General features: G+C 48.6%; 1 protein-coding gene across 1 annotated transcript in view; it reads left to right on the forward strand.

Moving 5' to 3' along the window:
* The first annotated feature begins 291 nt into the window (after positions 1-291).
* The window catches only part of IRS1 (insulin receptor substrate 1), a 58,554-nt gene continuing 40,000 nt past the window's right edge, over positions 292-18,845 (forward strand). The window contains exon 1 of the mRNA XM_047086008.1: positions 292-4,017. Within this exon, the coding sequence (XP_046941964.1) occupies positions 292-3,996 (3,705 nt within the window). The 3' untranslated portion in view covers positions 3,997-4,017. The remainder of the gene's footprint in view (positions 4,018-18,845) is intronic.

Below are 18,845 nucleotides of genomic sequence, written 5' to 3' on the forward strand. Positions count from 1 at the left end.
TCGGAGGATCCGGGCTGCACTAGCGCCGGACGCACTGCCTCCCCCCCAGGGCATGAAACGCCCGTAAACTCCGGCCGGGGCCACCTCCTTGGCGCAGCCGCTGCGTCCCCCTTCGGCTGCCCCTCCCCGGCGCGGGCGGCGGCGTGGTGTTTGGAGTCGGGGGTTCTGCCGCCTCCAGCCCTGTTTGCATGTGCGGGGCCGCGGCGAGGAGCCTCCGCCCCCCACCCGGTTGTTTTTCGGCGCCTCCCTCTCCTCGGCGGCGGCGGCGGCGGCGGCGGTGGCGGCGGCAGCATGGCGAGCCCTCCGGAGACCGAAGGCTTCTCGGACGTGCGCAAGGTGGGCTACCTGCGCAAACCCAAGAGCATGCACAAGCGCTTCTTCGTGCTGCGGGCGGCCAGCGAGGCGGGGGGCCCGGCGCGCCTCGAGTACTACGAGAACGAGAAGAAGTGGCGGCACAAGTCGAGCGCCCCCAAACGCTCGATCCCCCTGGAGAGCTGCTTCAACATCAACAAGCGGGCGGACTCCAAGAACAAGCACCTGGTGGCCCTCTACACCCGGGACGAGCACTTTGCCATCGCGGCGGACAGCGAGGCGGAGCAGGACAGCTGGTACCAGGCCCTCCTGCAGCTGCACAACCGGGCCAAGAGCCACCACGACGGGGCCGCGGCCCCCGGGGCAGGAGGCGGCGGGGGCAGCTGCAGTGGCAGCTCGGGCCTCGGCGAGGCTGGGGAGGACTTGAGCTACGGGGATGTGCCCCCAGGACCTGCGTTCAAGGAGGTCTGGCAGGTGATCCTGAAACCCAAGGGCCTGGGTCAGACAAAGAACCTGATTGGCATCTACCGTCTCTGCCTGACCAGCAAGACCATCAGCTTCGTGAAGCTGAACTCGGAGGCGGCGGCCGTGGTGCTGCAGCTGATGAACATCAGACGCTGCGGCCACTCCGAGAACTTCTTCTTCATCGAAGTGGGCCGTTCCGCGGTGACGGGACCTGGGGAGTTCTGGATGCAGGTGGATGACTCTGTGGTGGCCCAGAACATGCACGAGACAATCCTGGAGGCCATGCGGGCCATGAGCGACGAGTTCCGTCCTCGAAGTAAGAGCCAGTCCTCCTCCAACTGCTCCAACCCCATCAGCGTCCCCCTGCGCAGGCACCACCTCAACAACCCGCCACCCAGCCAGGTGGGGCTGACCCGCCGCTCTCGCACCGAGAGCATCACCGCCACCTCTCCGGCCAGCATGGTGGGCGGGAAGCAGGGCTCCTTCCGCGTGCGCGCGTCCAGCGACGGCGAGGGCACCATGTCCCGCCCGGCCTCGGTGGACGGCAGCCCCGTGAGTCCTAGCACCAACAGGACGCACGCGCACCGGCATCGCGGCAGCTCCCGGCTGCACCCGCCTCTCAACCACAGCCGCTCCATCCCCATGCCTTCGTCCCGCTGCTCGCCTTCTGCCACCAGCCCGGTCAGTCTGTCGTCCAGCAGCACCAGTGGCCACGGCTCCACCTCGGACTGCCTCTTCCCCCGGCGCTCTAGTGCTTCTGTGTCCGGTTCCCCCAGCGATGGCGGTTTCATCTCCTCGGATGAGTACGGCTCCAGTCCTTGCGATTTCCGAAGTTCCTTCCGCAGTGTCACCCCGGATTCCCTGGGCCACACCCCACCGGCCCGCGGGGAGGAGGAGCTGAGCAACTACATCTGCATGGGAGGCAAAGGATCCTCCACCCTCACCGCCCCCAATGGTCACTACATTTTGCCTCGGGGTGGCAATGGTCACCGCTACGTCGCCGGGGCCGGCCTGGGCACCAGCCCAGCCCTGGCCGGGGATGAAGGAGCTAGTGCAGCCGATCTGGATAATCGGTTCCGAAAGCGGACTCACTCGGCCGGCACGTCCCCTACCATTTCCCACCAGAAGACCCCATCGCAGTCCTCGGTGGCTTCCATTGAGGAGTACACGGAGATGATGCCTGCCTACCCGCCAGGAGGTGGCAGCGGAGGCCGCCTGCCCGGCTACCGGCACTCCGCCTTCGTGCCCACCCACTCCTACCCCGAGGAGGGTCTGGAGGTGCACCGGGGCCACCACCGCCCAGACACCTCCTCTCTCCACACTGATGATGGCTACATGCCCATGTCCCCAGGAGTGGCCCCAGTGCCCAGCAGCCGCAAGGGCAGCGGGGACTACATGCCCATGAGCCCCAAGAGCGTGTCTGCGCCACAGCAGATCATCAACCCCATCAGGCGCCATCCCCAGAGGGTGGACCCCAATGGCTACATGATGATGTCCCCTAGCGGCAGCTGCTCTCCTGACATCGGAGGTGGGCCCAGCGGCAGCGGCAGCGGCGCCGCCCCCTCTGGGAGCAGCTACGGGAAGCTGTGGACCAACGGGGTCGGGGGCCACCACCCTCACGCTCTGCCACATCCCAAACTCCCCGTAGAGAGTGGTGGCGGCAAGCTCTTGTCTTGTACTGGTGACTACATAAACATGTCGCCGGTGGGGGACTCCAATACCAGCAGCCCCTCCGACTGCTACTACGGCCCGGAGGACCCCCAGCACAAGCCAGTCCTCTCCTACTACTCGTTGCCAAGGTCCTTTAAGCACACCCAGCGCCCCGGGGAGCTGGAGGAGAGTGCCCGGCACCAGCACCTCCGCCTTTCCTCCAGCTCTGGTCGCCTTCTCTATGCCGCCACCGCGGAAGATTCCTCCTCCTCTACCAGCAGCGACAGCCTGGGCGGCGGGTACTGTGGGGTCAGGCCCGATTCTGGCCTCCCGCACATCCACCATCAGGTCCTGCAGCCCCATCTGCCTCGAAAGGTGGACACAGCTGCCCAGACCAACAGCCGCCTGGCTCGGCCCACGAGGCTGTCCCTGGGGGATCCCAAGGCCAGCACCTTACCTCGGGTCCGAGAGCAGCAGCCACAGCCCCCGCTGCTGCACCCTCCGGAGCCCAAGAGCCCAGGGGAATATGTGAATATTGAGTTTGGGGGGGATCAGCCGGGCTACTTATCTGGTCCCGTGGCTTCCCGCGGCTCGCCTTCTGTCAGGTGCCCATCCCAGCTCCAGCCAGCCCCCAGAGAGGAAGAGACTGGCACTGAAGAGTACATGAACATGGACCTGGGGCCAGGCAGGAGGGCCACCTGGCAGGAGGGTGCCGGGGGCCAGCCAGGCAGAGTGGGCCCCACACCTCCTGGGGCGGCCAGCGTGTGCAGGCCCACCCGGGCCGTGCCCAGCAGCCGCGGTCACTACATGACCATGCAGATGGGCTGTCCCGGTCAGAGCTATGTGGACACCTCACCAGTTGCCCCCATCAGCTATGCTGACATGCGGACAGGCCTCGTTGTGGAGGAGGCGAGCCTTCCGGGGGCCACGGCCGCGGCTCCCTCCTCATCCTCGGCGGCCTCGGCTTCCCCCACTGCGCCTCAAAAAGCAGGGGAGCTGGTGGCCCGCTCTTCCCTGCTGGGGGGCCCGCAGGGACCCGGAGGCACGAGCGCCTTCACCAGGGTGAACCTCAGCCCCAACCGGAACCAGAGTGCCAAAGTGATCCGTGCGGACCCGCAAGGGTGCCGGAGGCGGCACAGCTCTGAGACCTTCTCCTCGACACCCAGTGCCACCCGGGCGGGCAACACGGTGCCCTTCGGAGGGGGCGCTGCAGGAGGGGGCAGCGGTGGTGGCAACGGCAGCGCCGAGGAGGTGAAACGCCACAGTTCTGCTTCCTTCGAGAACGTGTGGCTGAGGCCTGGGGAGCTCGGGGGAGCCCCCAAGGAGCCGGCCCAAGTGTGCGGGGCCGCCGGGGGTTTGGAGAACGGGCTTAACTACATAGACCTGGATTTGGTCAAGGACTTCAAACAGCGCCCTCAGGAGCGCCCCCCTCAACCACAGCCGCCCCCGCCCCCGCCCCCTCATCAGCCTCTGGGCAGCAGCGAGGGCAGCTCCACCCGCCGCTCCAGCGAGGATTTAAGCGCCTATGCCAGCATCAGTTTCCAGAAGCAGCCAGAGGACCTCCAGTAGCTCGACTGGACATCACAGCAGGTGCGTTTCATGGTGACAAAGTCAGAAGACAAAACCGCTTTGAACCCTGTGCTGGAATTCTCTTCCTCTTTGCCTAGGCCCCCTTTCCTCTCCTTCCCACTGCTTCCTTAGGGGGTGCATTCCCAGGATGGGAGAGGTTAGGGCACACAAGGTGTACTCTCCCCCCCTCCCCCGCCCCCCCCCCCCATAACACTTGGCTGGTGGTCAAATAAACCTGTTGGAACAGCGGCCCAGGAGGCCTTTTTCATTTGAGGTTCCCAAGTGAAATACTTAACCGTATGATTTTCAAAAATATATACCCTACACCAGTGCTGAGGCTTGTGAAGTCCCTATATAAGAACCTTGTTCTCTTTATTGAAGTTTTCTTTTGACTGTATATTTAGGTCAGTCCCTAGAAGGAACAGACGACAAAAATACTGGTTAATACAGGGTCTAAACCAAACCCTCCACTTGAGATAGTTTCTTGGAGCTCTTCAGGGTGATCTTATCAAGTTGCTCCGTGTCCTTTAGTTCTGTGATTTCACAATACCAAGGCAACATAAATAGCAATGGAAACATCAATTTTTATTCCTGCTGCCCTAAAACGATTCAGGAGGAAGAGCTTATTCAGGCTTACATATTTAGAGAGACATACTTGCCTGTTTGTGACTCTCTGTAGAAAGTCATTATGGGTGACATTCTCTTTTTGTTCCCGAACCAGGATTTGTGAAATATTATTCACACACCGACCCACCACCTCACAGGCGTGGCTGTTTTCATACAGGGTATGCAGTGAAGTCTGCTGGTGTCTGAGACCCATTATTAGTTAAGAGTTATGGAAATTCACCCCAGCGTGTCTGCCTTACCGTTGTCTGTTCTTGCAAAGGCCTCAGGGAGACATCACCCAGATCGTTTGAGGACTACCGCACATCTTCTGTAAAATTACTTAACATTTTTTTGTGTGTGGAAGAGAAAGAGTATTGAGCTAGGGGAGCGCAGGGGTCTGGTTTGATTTTGCATTGAATGTTAAAGCCCCTTCGTTTGGGGGGCATTTCTGGTTGGTCTTTAAAGGCAAGAGTAGACACCTCAGTAAATGTGGAAACTTAGCCTGTTACGTCTTCTGTGGCTAAGGCTCTACTGAAAATGAAAAACATTTGTAATAGGAAATCAGCCTGTCCTTCATTCCGTTGAGCCTGTTTTCTGGTGGTCATAATTGTGGGAAGAAGAGAGGAGTGCAGTTTGCAAATAATGTGATGAGTTGGCAATGTAGAAGTTTCCAGCATTTGGAAACACTTTATTCTGACGAACTGATTATCTTGTGATAGTCTTTTTGATATATGCTTCACAGAATGAGCTTTTAAAAGCATTAGTCTTCGTAATGTGTGTCCATTCATAAGAAATTGTGCATTGGGTTTCTATTCATAGGTATTTGCTTATCATGTGGCCTCAGTCTCCTTGATTCTAACAGCCTCTAATATTTGACCCCTATCCTTCTCTGTTTTCTAGAACAAGACATAGATATAAAAACAGTCCGACTAAGATTTTAGAGGATATATTACACAAAGCATTATTTGATCAGTATTTAACCTTTATTTTCATGAGTCACTAGACGAGAGAGATTTAATTGTATATATCAACATCAGTTAAAAACTTTGGTTATTTTTAAATGATAAAAAAAAATGCTTAGGGGAAAACCCCTCTAATCCTTTAACCATTTGTGCTGCAAAGTGTTTCATTTATAAAGTAATGAGAGTTTGAAGGAAAAAAGAAAAAAACCCAGCAGAACCAACATTGTGGCCAGAGGGGAGATGAAAGAGGACAGGAAAGAAGAAATTCTCCTCACCTGCTTTCTTCGGTCGAACCGGTCTCTTTTTATGTAGAGTAGAAGAAATAATATTTGCTCTAAAAGAAACTGATGACCAAATAGAGTTTTCATCTTTTCAAGGGGCTTTAAAATGCAATCCCCTTTACGTGGAGGGTACCTTAAAAACCAACCAACCAAAGCCAAACGATCTTCTGAGCTTTCTTAGGGAGAGTATAATATTTTGGAACATGCATATAGTCATATCCCTAATAATCTGGGAGTAGCAGCACACCATGCTTTCACAGCACCATGGCAGAAAAATTCGACAGTGCGTATTGTACGATGTAAATGGCGAGATGAGAGGTGTGTGCGGGTGTGTTTTCTGTGAGGCACCGAATGCTGCTTGGCCCGCTTCCCATCGTGAATTCTGCTCACCTGCCTCTGCCCTGTTGAGTTTAAAGACAGTCCATTCTCCTCTGAAACACAAAAGCGGACCCGCCCCTGGCAAACAACTTTTCCCAGGAATGAGTATGCTGCTTTGTGAAAACATCCTTTTCCTAACTCCCTCGGCAATTTCTGTCTTTGCCTGCCTTGCTGTTGCTCAGGTAAAACCCGAAACTGGGAAGGAATGAGGCGCGCTTCCTCCTCACCCCCCCCTCCCCGTTTTATTAAACATTGCGGCTTCTCCAGTATTTTTCTCTATTAAAGGAGAACATTTGTGAGGCAGCTCAGGAGCTCAGAACTGGTGGTTTTCCTTCTGATTGACCTCATGGCAGCTACCGGGTTTTGTCAACCTGTGTCTCCTCGGAGTTCTGTTTTTAGTTGTTTTCCGGCATCCCCTTCTCCCCTGTTCTTTGTTTCCCATCTCTTGTTTCCTATTTCTGGTGTTGTCTTGTTGTGTGTGTGTGTGTGTGTGCCTCATTTCAGAATCTCGCAGTCCTTGTGGCCTACTCTGCAGAGAGTGGGTTGAGAGCCCAAGAAAGAAGGCAGAAAGGACACAGCAGCCCAGTTTTTCAATTTGTTTTTTAGTTTTGAAACTGCAGCTCGGGCACATAGATCAGGCTTTGGCAAAGGCACAGACCCAAGCCACCCCTTTTAGGTCCCCCCCCCCCTTTTTTTTCTTTTTTGGTCATTTTGTTATGATCCCTTCAAAAAAAAAAAGGGAGGGGGGAGCATTTCTTTTCTTTCACTGCATTTCCTTGGGATTTCAAGGATTCCTACCTCCACGACTACCTCCCTCCTCCTCCCTCCTTCCCTTCCCCTCCCTGTGTGGCCTTTTTGTCTGGCGCATACCGTCTCAGCTCTGGCACTTTCCCGTTTCCCGGGTCACCTCCGCTTCCTGCATTCCTCCCTATTTATTTGGCACTTGGCTCCCCTCCCTCCTCCGAGCCCCTTGAGCCGGGGGTTGGGGAATCTGCAGCGGGGCTGAGGCCGCCCTCACAAACCTCCCACCCCGCCCACCTCCGGTCGCCTGGGGGCGCCGGGCTGCCTGGCCCCGTCCCCGCCCCGCCGGCCGCGTGGTGGTCGGGAGAGCCTGCTGAGCCCCGGCCCCTCGGTGCAGGACTGGCTCTGGGTGGGCGGGGCGGACGGGCGCGGATTGGCTCCCGCCAGAGCCAATCAGCGCGAGCATTGGCAGTACTGCGGAGGGCGCGGGGTGGGGCCTCGAGCGGGGGTCGGGCGGGGGCGGTGGGCTCGGGCCTCGGTCCGGGGTCTCCGCGGTAGCCGGCGGGCTGGGGCATCGGGGGCGCCAGTCGTCTACCTCTGTCCCTCCACCTCTTCCCTCTGGAGCCCGCGGAGCTGAGCCAAGTGCGCGTCTCTCCCCCCCGCCACCCCCCCCCCCCACGCCCGGAGGATGTTATGCTCTCAGCCTTATTCGTGCCTCCAGCCCAGAATCCCAAGAATGAGAAAGTCCAACCAGCCCACTGACAGAGGCCGGAAACACACACTTCCTCTTTTTTTTAATTGAGAAAAATCCAGGCCATGACCATGTGACATGCCCCATTTTGTTTCCCTCCTCTCTTTACTACGGTTTACTACGACGCCACGTTCCTTCATCTTCCTGTCTGGAAATCCAGGAGCACGTGGTTGTAGGATTGATTGGGTTGGCTCAAGATTCTTACATTTACGTCCCTTACTAATGGGAGGGGGGAGGGGGGAAAAAACGGAGGAGGAAGTACAAGTGCTGTGGCTGGCACTGTTTGGGGAATCGTTCAGGAAAAACTCATTTGGCTGGAAATTGCATTAGGGTCAACACTATATATCGAGCGGCTGCAGTTCGAAAAGCATGGAGCCAGATAAGATCAACAAAAACTGACCCTTCTAGGCCCAGGGGAGCTCCCAGTGAAATGAAAACGCCGGATATAGCTTGCAAATCATGAGAATCTAGAGATTCATTGCAAGGGCCTGGGTAGGGTTTGGTACTGAGGTTGGGGGAAACGCTGCTTAAGCTCTCAAAACCAGATTTGTTTTTTTGACCAGTGACAGCTCCAGGGAAAGATCATCAGGGGACACTGGCTACCTTTCCTACAGCTTGCTGGGTTTGTGTTGTGGCCCTCACATAACCAACAGCATATGAGATGTATTACTTGAGGGGATGGAAAATGTGTTCAGATCTGTCCTTTCTAAAATAAAGGAAAATGAAAGAAACCCTCCCCTTCCCCTCTCACCAGCCAGCATCCCTCATGCATCACTGCAGCATAAGCCCCAAAGGCAGCCGTTTTTTCCGTAGGTGTAAATGTAAGGAAGAAGCACCGCCCTGATGTAAATGCCATGCCTCATGCTGTTCTGAGCTGTGGGAGAGTTTCTCTGTTCCAGAAAACTTTGAACATCTAACAATCTTATTAATCTCTGCTCTCCTTGAAGTAGCATTTTAGGTTAAAAAAAATAAATCCATAAAAAATTCTATATATTGTAGTCGCTTCTCTGATTGCCCCCCCCCCCCAATGAAGACTATCTCCAATATTGCCTACAATAAAGGACTTGCAATTCAAAAGTTCATGTCTCCCCTGATCCTTGCTTCCTCCCTCCCACCCCCGGAGTGGTGGGGAGGTTATCAAAATTTCTGGAAAATAGCTTTATGCTATCTTCAATGATGGAATGGAAAAACCAGTTCCTGGAAGCCAGAGATCTTGGGTTGTAACACAGCTTGTGCCCTTCACTAGCTAAGCGACCTTGGGCAAGTCACTTAATTTCTCGGAACCTATTTCCTCATCGGTAACTCGAGAGTTTTGTTCTAAATTATTCTGACCTCCTTTGCAGCACTAAACATAGGAGTATTTTGGAGACAATAACTGATATTCTTTAATGGGTCAGTTGTAATGAGGATTCTTTCTGAAGAAGCTGTTGATGGGGTCATAATGAAGTGCATGAGAATATTCTGTTTCGTCCTGTTCTGGCTTTTGGATCACTCTTAATAGTTTTGATTCAGGACCTATTTTAACCTTTCTGGTTTGGAGGGGAGCAGATTTTAACAGACCTTAAGACAAGACCTCCAGACTGCACCAGTCTCAATTTTTCGAAACTTTCCTAGACTGAACTGGGCTCCTCCTCCTCTCTCCTTGTTGAAAACTCAAATGTGTGTGGGAATGCAAGTCGACTGCTAGTTTCTTGCCTCCTAAGGTCAACTGTTGGAAGCATCCCACCCCACAGTACAGGTCAAGCTTTAACCAATTGATGCCTATGACATTATTCTGTTTCTTCTCTTGGAAATCACCCCTTCTTATGTGGGTGGTCTGCTTATGGATAGTGTTTCTCATTTGTACCGTCAGAATCCTTCAGTGAGGTATCAGAGAGGAAACCTGAGAGGGCAAGGGAGGACTATAGGAAATCTTTTACAATTTTTTGTTTCAGCCTTGTTAGGTGTGTGAAAAGGCCCCGTATTTCTCTTGCTGGCAGGCTGAGTGTCATCTAGCTTTTTTGTGTGTTCTCTTTTCCAATCCTTCTGCTACCTATCATGTATATTTCTTAGCTGTATAGTATATTAATGGGTTTTTTTTTTATTTTGGTGGGTTGGTAACTTTAGGATAATGGGACACCTCACAATTACAAGGTTTTGTTTTAAAGAAAGCTATTCTCTCAATTATTTCCTCATGTTACAAAGTTACTGGAAATTGTATTCAAGGAAAATAGTGTCTTGTGAATTCAGTTTGAAGTCAGTTTCACACTAAAGATTCTGCAACCCTCTTTGCCACATCTACAATTATATACTTGATTTATTATTTCCTTATGAGTCCGTAGCTACGCGTCAGACTCTAAAAGCTCTTCTTAAAATGTTCTTGAAACATGTTTAGAAGTTGTAATCACGTTCAATTTTAATTTAACAGAATTACATTCTAGTATTGGTATGGGATATAATATTAGTATGCTAATTGCCAACTAATGAAATAGTTGCCCCCCAAAAAGTTATCATAAAGCTTTTTTGAATGATAGCTAGGAAATATCATCTACTTACTTCCATTCTTGTCTTGCAAGGTGGAGATGGGAGTATCTTGCCCGTTCTTGATTCACAGAAAAAAGGAAAAGATAGATTAGATGGGTATAAGGTACTGTCATCTATGGGGAAAGGAACATTTCCCATTTTAATAATATTCTTGCTTCAGGCTCTGCTATAATCTGTTTGTTAAAATAGAGTTGGTTGGATAAATGGTATTTGTGCTTCCTCAATGAGCCAGTGATCTTTGAATAATAGAGCTTTTAAAAATGATGTGTTGATGTTGAAAAGGCTGCTTTTCTTTTTCAACCCTCTTTCTGTATTTTCATTAATGATGGCAGTGGAATTGAATATGTGGGTCAGGCTATAATTTTAATTGGATCATTGCATCTGTCTTCAAGCGGAGAGGAAATTTTGTGGTTTTATTACCCCCACCCTGAATGTTTCATTGAGTAATGTTTTACTGAGTGAGCATTCATTGTTTTCCTTTTGCCATTCCTTGTTTGCTCGTTTGTTTGTTCCCCACTCTGTGTCTTACCTTCTGCCATTTACTCCTGGTCCTGTTTGAGCCAAACCCACATACATTGGATGCTAATTGGTTGGGCTATAAAGAAGATGCCAGTAAACCCAAGTTCATAAACTTTTCCCCCTTGTTTTCTATTGACCAAAAAATACTTGGATGCGAGTTCTCTGATCTGCCCTGACATATTTAGGTCATGCTGCTGAATGAACAGTATCACTTAATCTTGAGAAATTGATAGTTGTGTTATGTTTGTTGAAATGATTAAAGAGACATCCCCCCCCCCTTTTTTTCCTGTGAACGTGGATAGTGTGGCAAACAAATTATGTTTTGCACAAAAAGTCATGATGCTTCTTTTTAGGAAAGTTACAATCCATGCGAGGTGGGCAAAAATTTGAGAAAAGACATTTATAAAAATATGACAGTTAAAGGTCTGCAAAATATTCATTAGTTACTCTGTCTTCAACTATTATTTGTCTTTTATTCTCTCATGATCATTTCCCTGTTCCCTTTTCAAATTATTTGAAGGGCTCCTTAGGATACCAGAAAATAATCATACTTACCCTTGAATTTTAGGGATTGTGGAGATAATCAGAAGAACTTTAGCTTCTCTGGTACAAGACCAGAGGCCGCCTACCTCCCAAACTCAACATACATGATCTGCCCTCAGCCTCACAGGCCCCAGACCATGTTTTCTTGCTGGCCCCTCTCCCTCTTTTCCTCAACATACACCACTGAGCACCGACGGTGTTCCAATAGCACATATTTTCTTGTAAGCCGATGGGGGTGGACCCATGAAAGGGGAGGAGGGGGAAAGGTGGTGGAGGCAGTTCAAGTAATTACCAAACTTCTTATGGCACAGCTTATCTGGGGGAAAAGAAACAAACCAAAAAACAAGATTCAGGACATGAAATCCATGAAAGTCAGCATTTTTCATAGCCTTATGGGGTGAATGTGCCCATCTACCTCAAAGGATGACGCTTTTCTCAGCCCTTCTAACCCTGCCTTCCTGGCTGGCAATAACACCAGCATAATTAAATAGCTTATAAGGCTGTTGAAACTATTTGGAAGAGTGGCCCATTTTTGGATATTCAGCCGGCAAACGTAACATTAGCAAGAAGCAAGAGAAAGATCTCTTTGGCTCTTTTGTGCAGGCGAAGCGGCCAGGAGAGGGGGTCCAGGTGTTACAGGGACCAGAGTTCATGAGGACTTGCTGGAGGTTGGGCTGCATTACGAAGCCTGGGGTGAAGGTGGAGGCTGCAAAAGAAATTGTAAAAGTCTTTTCTTTCCGTCTTCGAAGTTCTATCATTCAAGGACTTTTTTTTCCCCCCCTTCGGGTGGGTGGTTTTTATTTTTAGTAGTGACAGGCTTTAACCCTCTGACCTCTCGTTCCTGTGCCTGCTTCTGGCTGGAAGTATAATCTCCTTTGAGGTTTTGTCATTGCTGTTTCTTCCGTGTGTTCCCTTGCACTCTCTCTGCTTTGATGATGGGCAGTCGTATTTGTTTTTAAGGTTAGAGTCGTTTCTTACGGGAACAAAAAAGCATTTCTTTTTTAAGACCACCAAGTCTTAGGATAGCTTGCTGGATCTAGTCACGTTATTTAAAAAAAAAAAAAAAAAAAGTGTCGGTGTGGGTAATTCGTGCGCGTGCTCTAAGTTTCAAGCAGTCGAAAACATTTTTTTTTTGTTGTTTTTTTTAAGGTATGAAGTGAAAACTAAGCTTCCCTCCCGCTCTTGCTCCCCAGGTCGCCTTCCCCTAGGCCACCATCAATGCTGGATTTTGTTTATGTTTCCAGAGATGAACTGCTCATAAATTTTGAAGCTTAGTAATAGGGGGTTGGTTAAATGCCCAACTGCTCCAAGTCTTCCATGGAAGAACATGCTCAGATCCCCTGTTTTTGCACCGAAGGAACACAGCAGAGAGCATGCCTCTTACAAGAGACTCACTGCCTTTTTTGTTAAGAGGAAAAAAGAAAAGTACTCTTTACTTTCCTTGCCTCTTGTGACTCTTCGGGACGCAATATAAAAAGCATAATCTAGTGTAACCCAGCGATGGAGGGAAAGCATTAGTTAGGAAATGATCTGCTTTTCTAATTTTGAAGCGTTTGTGCAAATTGATTATGAAGGGAAAAGGGTCTCAGTCTTCAAAGTGCAAGTCTTTATTATTCTGTTTTCTCCTCGGGGCACTTCCATGGTAGCTGGCCAGCATTTCCCCACCCCCTCCAATGGAATGAACAACTAGTTCTTAATATAGTGTGGTAGGATTAACTATAAAGGTTAACGATCCTTTTGAAGGCTTTCTGGTCACCCAGGTCTCCTATTGGTGAGAGTTCAAAAGAATTAATACTTTCTATTGGAATGGTCTGAAAGATTGGGGAAACCATTTCAAATTCTGGGAGCAGGTTACTTTAGACATCATAATCGCATGTAAATAATACAATAAATTGCTTTCGTGTTTTCCTCTCCTAGTAACTTTGGAGAAAGTGAGTGGAATCTGTTCCGTCTCCTGAGGAAATGTGTATCACTGTGTGTATGACAGAGATAATCTCTACTTTGTACCAGAGAGGCAGCCTAATGGTTAGACACATTTATGGCTGATGTCCTTCCTGACTGTGGTCCAGGTACAGGATGAATAGGAAGGGGCAGTTCTCGTTACAAAATAGAAACTTTCGAGAACACGAGAACAGATAACATTTAAGTCGTAATTACCAATATTTTTTATCATTTTTGGTGACTTGTTAATAAGAATATGCCAAAGGCAATAATACCGGGTTTTCTTCCAGATCCTCTGCAGTGAGGGATGAAATACAACATGCGGGAACTTTTAAAACAGCTGTTAAAGAATTTAATATAGGAAGCAAGCTAATTTCTTAGGTGTATGCATCATTTGCCTTCATTAGGTGTACGCATCATTTGGGCTGTAAGAAACCACCCCAAGGCCTGTTGCCTTAAGATATCTGTCATTTGTTAGATCCCAGTCCTGAGGGCTGGGGAGCTGGGCTGCGTTCAGCCGGGCAGTCCCTGTCTCACCTGGGTAAACTCCTGTGGTTGCAGTTGGTGGACGGTTGGCTGAGGGCTGGTTGGTTTACAGTGGTTTCCCTTACTTGTCTGGTCAATGATGCTGACCGTTGGTGCCTGCTGTTGGTTGAACCAGAGCAAGCTAACCCAAAGTTCGCGCAGTCCTTGGGTGAGCAACCAGCCGCAGCCAGAGGGGGCAGGAGTGCACAAGTACTTTTCAGTGCTCTGCTTACACCACTTTTGCTACTCTCCCATTGGCCGGAGCAAGTCACAAAGCCCTGCCCAGTTTCAAGGGATAGGAGAATAGACACTACTTCTTGATGGGAGAAGCCATTGTTTCTGACTTCTCCAATGTGTGAGCGTATGTATACATGCAGTTGTTCATACCATCATTGACCATTTATCAGTTGCATGTTGAACATTTAGAATAAGGTTATTCTTAAATGTGTATAATGAACATGCCTAGCTTTGGGTGAAACATCCCTGATTCCCTTTGTATGAAGTGTTATCGCTTTTTTCCTTCTAATTTTTCTTTGAAAAACACAAAAGCTTAGAAGGTCTCCACAAACTTTTATTGAGTTCATACTGTGAGCCGGGCACTGGGGACGGAAATAGGTGTGCCCCTGCCTTCCTGGTACTTGTAGGAGGCAGAGAACAAAGACGTAAACAAGGAATTTCATTGCTGCAGAATGTGGTACGATGAGGAAGAAGGACACGGTGTTACGAAGTAGAATAATGGGAAACCACTTTAAATGTGGGGACAGGAAATGATTTGAGAAAATAGTACATAATATGGTTCTATCATTCAGGTTTGTGAAAGGAGAGCAAATATTTTTATATCACGTGTTCATGGGGCCAGGTGCAGATTCAGATCTTTTTTTTTAAGAGTTTGATTTCCCCCTTGAGATAGGCCTCTTATGGAATGAGTGAAAGCTGGAAGTTCACCTCTAAGAAAAACATGAAAAATGACTCCTGAGGTTTCTAGTATCCGAGGCTGTTGTGGACTACACTTTCTAACAGTCCTCAGGCAGTTCACACAGTCTTGGCGATGAAATGGGGCAGTAGAAAGGGGCCAAAGCCACAGGGCATCAGGCATCTTCCCTCTGCCCCTTCACCAACACCACTCTCTCCCCACGCATGTGGCAAGCTGGACCAGAGCAGAGCTTGTGCAGAGAACTAGACTTTTAGTGGGGAGTGGTGGAGAGTAATGGGTGAAATGGAGTCCCGGACTTTTCGACGGTTTGAAAGAGATTTTCCCACCTGAGCACAAACGTAGACTTTGGTAACGCAGAGTTGCTGGTTCTTGGGGAGCAAATGCTTGATGGTTGGCAGTATCTGAAGGCCAACCCTGTCCCAGATCTCTTACCAGGCAGTATTTCCATTTTTCTTACACCAGAGCCTCGAATGCCTTAAACGTTCCTGAGGTCAGAGAACAAAACAAAACTGGGACACTGGGTAACATATGTCACATCGGGAGGAGGGAAGGGAGATCCCTAAAGTGTTTTGAGGGGCTAGTTGAGTGGCGTATTTATATCCTGATCTTGACAGCTTGCACCCACCCCCCAGCTCCTCCTTGGCTTGCCCTCTGCCCCCTTCCCAATTCCAGCACACTCTTTGAACCGCAGTTAACAATACCTTCCTTTCAAAGCTGATCTCCTTCCCTCTGGTTAGATTAAGGTATATAAATATTACATTTTTTTCCCTAAAGAATGGGTAATGACTTTACTTCTGAAAATATTTTACTTTCGCTGGGAGTGTACCCTGGAAGTCATTGGGATTATAATGAAAACTTTCTCTTTTGCTAAGCTTTTCGTGTGTGTGTGTGTGTGTGTGTGTGTGTGTGTGTGTGTGTGTGTGTGTGTTTGGAGGCGAGGAGGGCTGGGGAGTGGAAACTACATTCCAATAAAAAGGGTTACATTCCTAAAACTAGGTCTTTAAAAATATTTTGCAGCCTGAGCCTTTGGTCCCTCACAAGTTCCTACAAGGGACAACCTTCAGACAGTGTATGGGCTTGTTGATTCTCGGGCCTTTGAACTGTGTGAGGAATGTGTCTCAAGACGGAAAAAGGAATGACTCCTGCTTTTAGGCTCTAGCCTGAAAGCTGGAAGAATGTTATTGTGTCTTCAAAGCCTGCTTCCCACCACGCTGTATTAGATGGGTTCTTGGAAAGCGTCTTTGCATGATCAAGTGTACAACAAAAGCCCGTGCCACCCAATTTGATCTAATTCAATGGCTACTTTTCGGTGGGTTTTAAATTAATGTGTCTCTTCTGTAAGAATACAGCCCCATTCCTCTGCTCCCTCTTTACCCCAGTTGAGATGATTTATAGTGACTCACTAGATTAGGAAACTTGAGGCCTTCCTTTTTGGGGGGGGTGGGGGAGTGGGGATTGGGGAGTGGGGAATGTTACTTTAAAAAAAAATAGTGGCAGTGGTATTTCGGAAGGTAAAGAGTTCTTAGCTCTGTAGAATTGAGAATAGATTTTCACTGTAGGTAAGTCAGATTGAATTTGCATTGTAAGATCAGTACATTTAAATGATCACAGAAAGCATTTAGAGTATTTTATTTGCCTGGTTCAAGTGTACCTGGCACCCTCCCTCTCTCCTTTCTTTCAGAAATTTTCCCTCTTCCTGTGATGGTGGGAAAACCCTGGTGTCCAGGGCACTCGGGCACTCTTACCTACTAACAATTGTGAGCTCTTTGAGCGTAGACTCCAGTATCTGAAGAGGGAAGGAAGGGCCCACAAGACACTTGGCCAGATTAAAAACTTGTTCATCAACAGTTCAGGGAGCAGTTATTGAATCAAGGCAGGGGATAACTTTAGAAAAAGTCTCAAACAAAAACAATGCTGTGGGTATATTTTGAGTGCCTCCAACCATTTCATTCCCCAGATATCTTAAAAATCAAATTCAGATTTACCATTGTGTTAAAAATAATCAAACCAAATTACAGGAGCTCTTGCAAGCTGATATGACCGGATATGAAAAGCTTGGGTGCAATTAATTGCAGCCTCATCATTCATATGTCTGAAATGCTGGGGTGCTTCCTCTGTTTCCCCCAAACCCTTTTTTTAAAGATTGATGGAAACTTTGCTTTGTTTTGACAAGATTTATTTCTCCGCTTCCAACAGGAGTTTAACCAACTTTTAGTCTGCTGAGAGAGTTCTTCTGATGTTAATTGTAGTTTACTAATCTAGGTCAGAGCTTACTTAGCATTCTCACTGATGAGGTTTAAAAGTATCAAAAGCAACGAGAAAATTATTTGAAAAATAATTATTGTATCACCATTACCTCTGCCTTTACAAAGAGGCTAGTTTGTTCTCTGTGCTTATTCCTTTTCTTCTTCCTGAGTATATCTTTGCTAATTAGCCCTTCTACTAAAATACTGGGACGATCTGGGGAAAGGAATTAAATTTAAATGAATCCGTTCTGCCAGTGTGGCACGTGTTAGCTACTCTGCTACAATGTTATCCTGGGTCTGGGAAGTTGAACCTAATTGCCAAGGTAGGAGACTGCTCCCCCCGCCCCCCGGGTTCTGTTTCCACACTCCATTGAGGCTGGGCTGGTTTGATGGCCGCAGTTCTAGAACGTGTATTGTAAACTAGTGTATCAGCTATTAGAGCAATTCTTCTTCAACATTGCTTTTGCTATTTCAAGTATGAAGCTAAAACTTAGAATCTAAGCAATTTTACACCTAGCAAAACCAGTTGTCACCCTTTGTTCTGAAACCCCAAATCTGTAATATAAATGCCTTCTGTTTTATTTTGAAGAGTATTTCCATTTTCTTGGCCAGTCATTTGACATTTATGCTACTTTCTAAATAAAACCTTGCAGTGTTTCCCAGCAGGTATATGCATCTGGTATTGGGCTAGGCTATTTCTGGCTCGACCAGCGTGGTTGACTGGGTTCGAATGCTTCATGCAGTGAGTTTGGCATTTGGTAGATACTGTTTGTTGTCGATACCGAATAAATGAATGTGGGGCCATATGTTTTTAAACCACAGTATGGGAAGTATGCCAGCACTTTATTTATCTGTAGACCAGAATCATATTCTGTTCAGGAGGACAGAGAGTGTTTCTCAACTCCATTGCCACGGCCTCACACTTACTTGGCGGGTACTTGTCTTAAATGTTTCCATTCGTTCCATAATCAAGCTGTTGTAATTAGCAAACCTGGATATTTGAAGAAAGCATAACTGGTCATGAAGACAGTGGTGAGGAATTGCCAAAGGCTCAAATGTTTGTAGACCAGACGTGAGAGAATGTTCTAGTTAATACAACAAGGAGTTAGTGGGTTTCTGCTGAGTGCCAGGCATAGTCCTAAGTTCTGGACTCACAGCTGTGAAGAACAGACAGCAATTCGGGCCCTTGTAGAGCTTCTTTTCTCAAGGACAGGTTGAGGGAGTAAGCTGTCAAGGATCAGCTTTCCCAGAGGACAAAGGAGACCCACTGAGAGACGTGACAAGGGCTTCTGGCCCCCCCTTTATGGACTTGAGAGGTTGACAACATTGATTTGTACACACACTTTTACCTTAAAACTCATCTCAGTCCTTTTGCCTGGATGTAAATACGTCATTTGGACTCTTTGTGGCTTATCAGTCATGACTAAGTTTACCTTGTGACTCACAAATGCAGCAAAGTCCGATTTTTCTGCTGTAATAGGGCTGTGTATGAGAGAGAAGGAAGTAAGAGTTGAAGTTGATGTGTCTCCGCTTGGAAGAGATGGTCTTACACGTAAAGTCAAGATCTGGAGCAGATGACAATGAGGGAAAAAGGGTGACGGGTACTGATATCTCTGGGGGGTCATGGCAAAGATGGGAACTGGCCATAGGTATGGCCACCATTGTGTGTTGGGCCACAGATGTGTGTTGGTGTCATGAACGAACCATAGCTCATGTTGCAATGTTGACGTCAGTAATTTTCCCTGGGTGTCAAAACTTTTCTTTTGAACACCAGTGTGCAACACTGGTGATGTGTAATACCAATCCTTTTCTGAAAGTTTGTCTGGAAATTCTGTTGGAAAAGTATTTAGTATACTTTCTCTATGCTTATTACTTGTACAGAATGTTTGGGAGGAAAGA

This window comes from Lynx rufus, unplaced genomic scaffold, assembly GCF_022079265.1.
Source record: "Lynx rufus isolate CCGP_SWC_20201006 ecotype Redwood Valley unplaced genomic scaffold, mLynRuf1.p SCAF_2, whole genome shotgun sequence".
In the NCBI taxonomy this organism is placed as follows: Eukaryota; Metazoa; Chordata; class Mammalia; order Carnivora; family Felidae; genus Lynx; species Lynx rufus.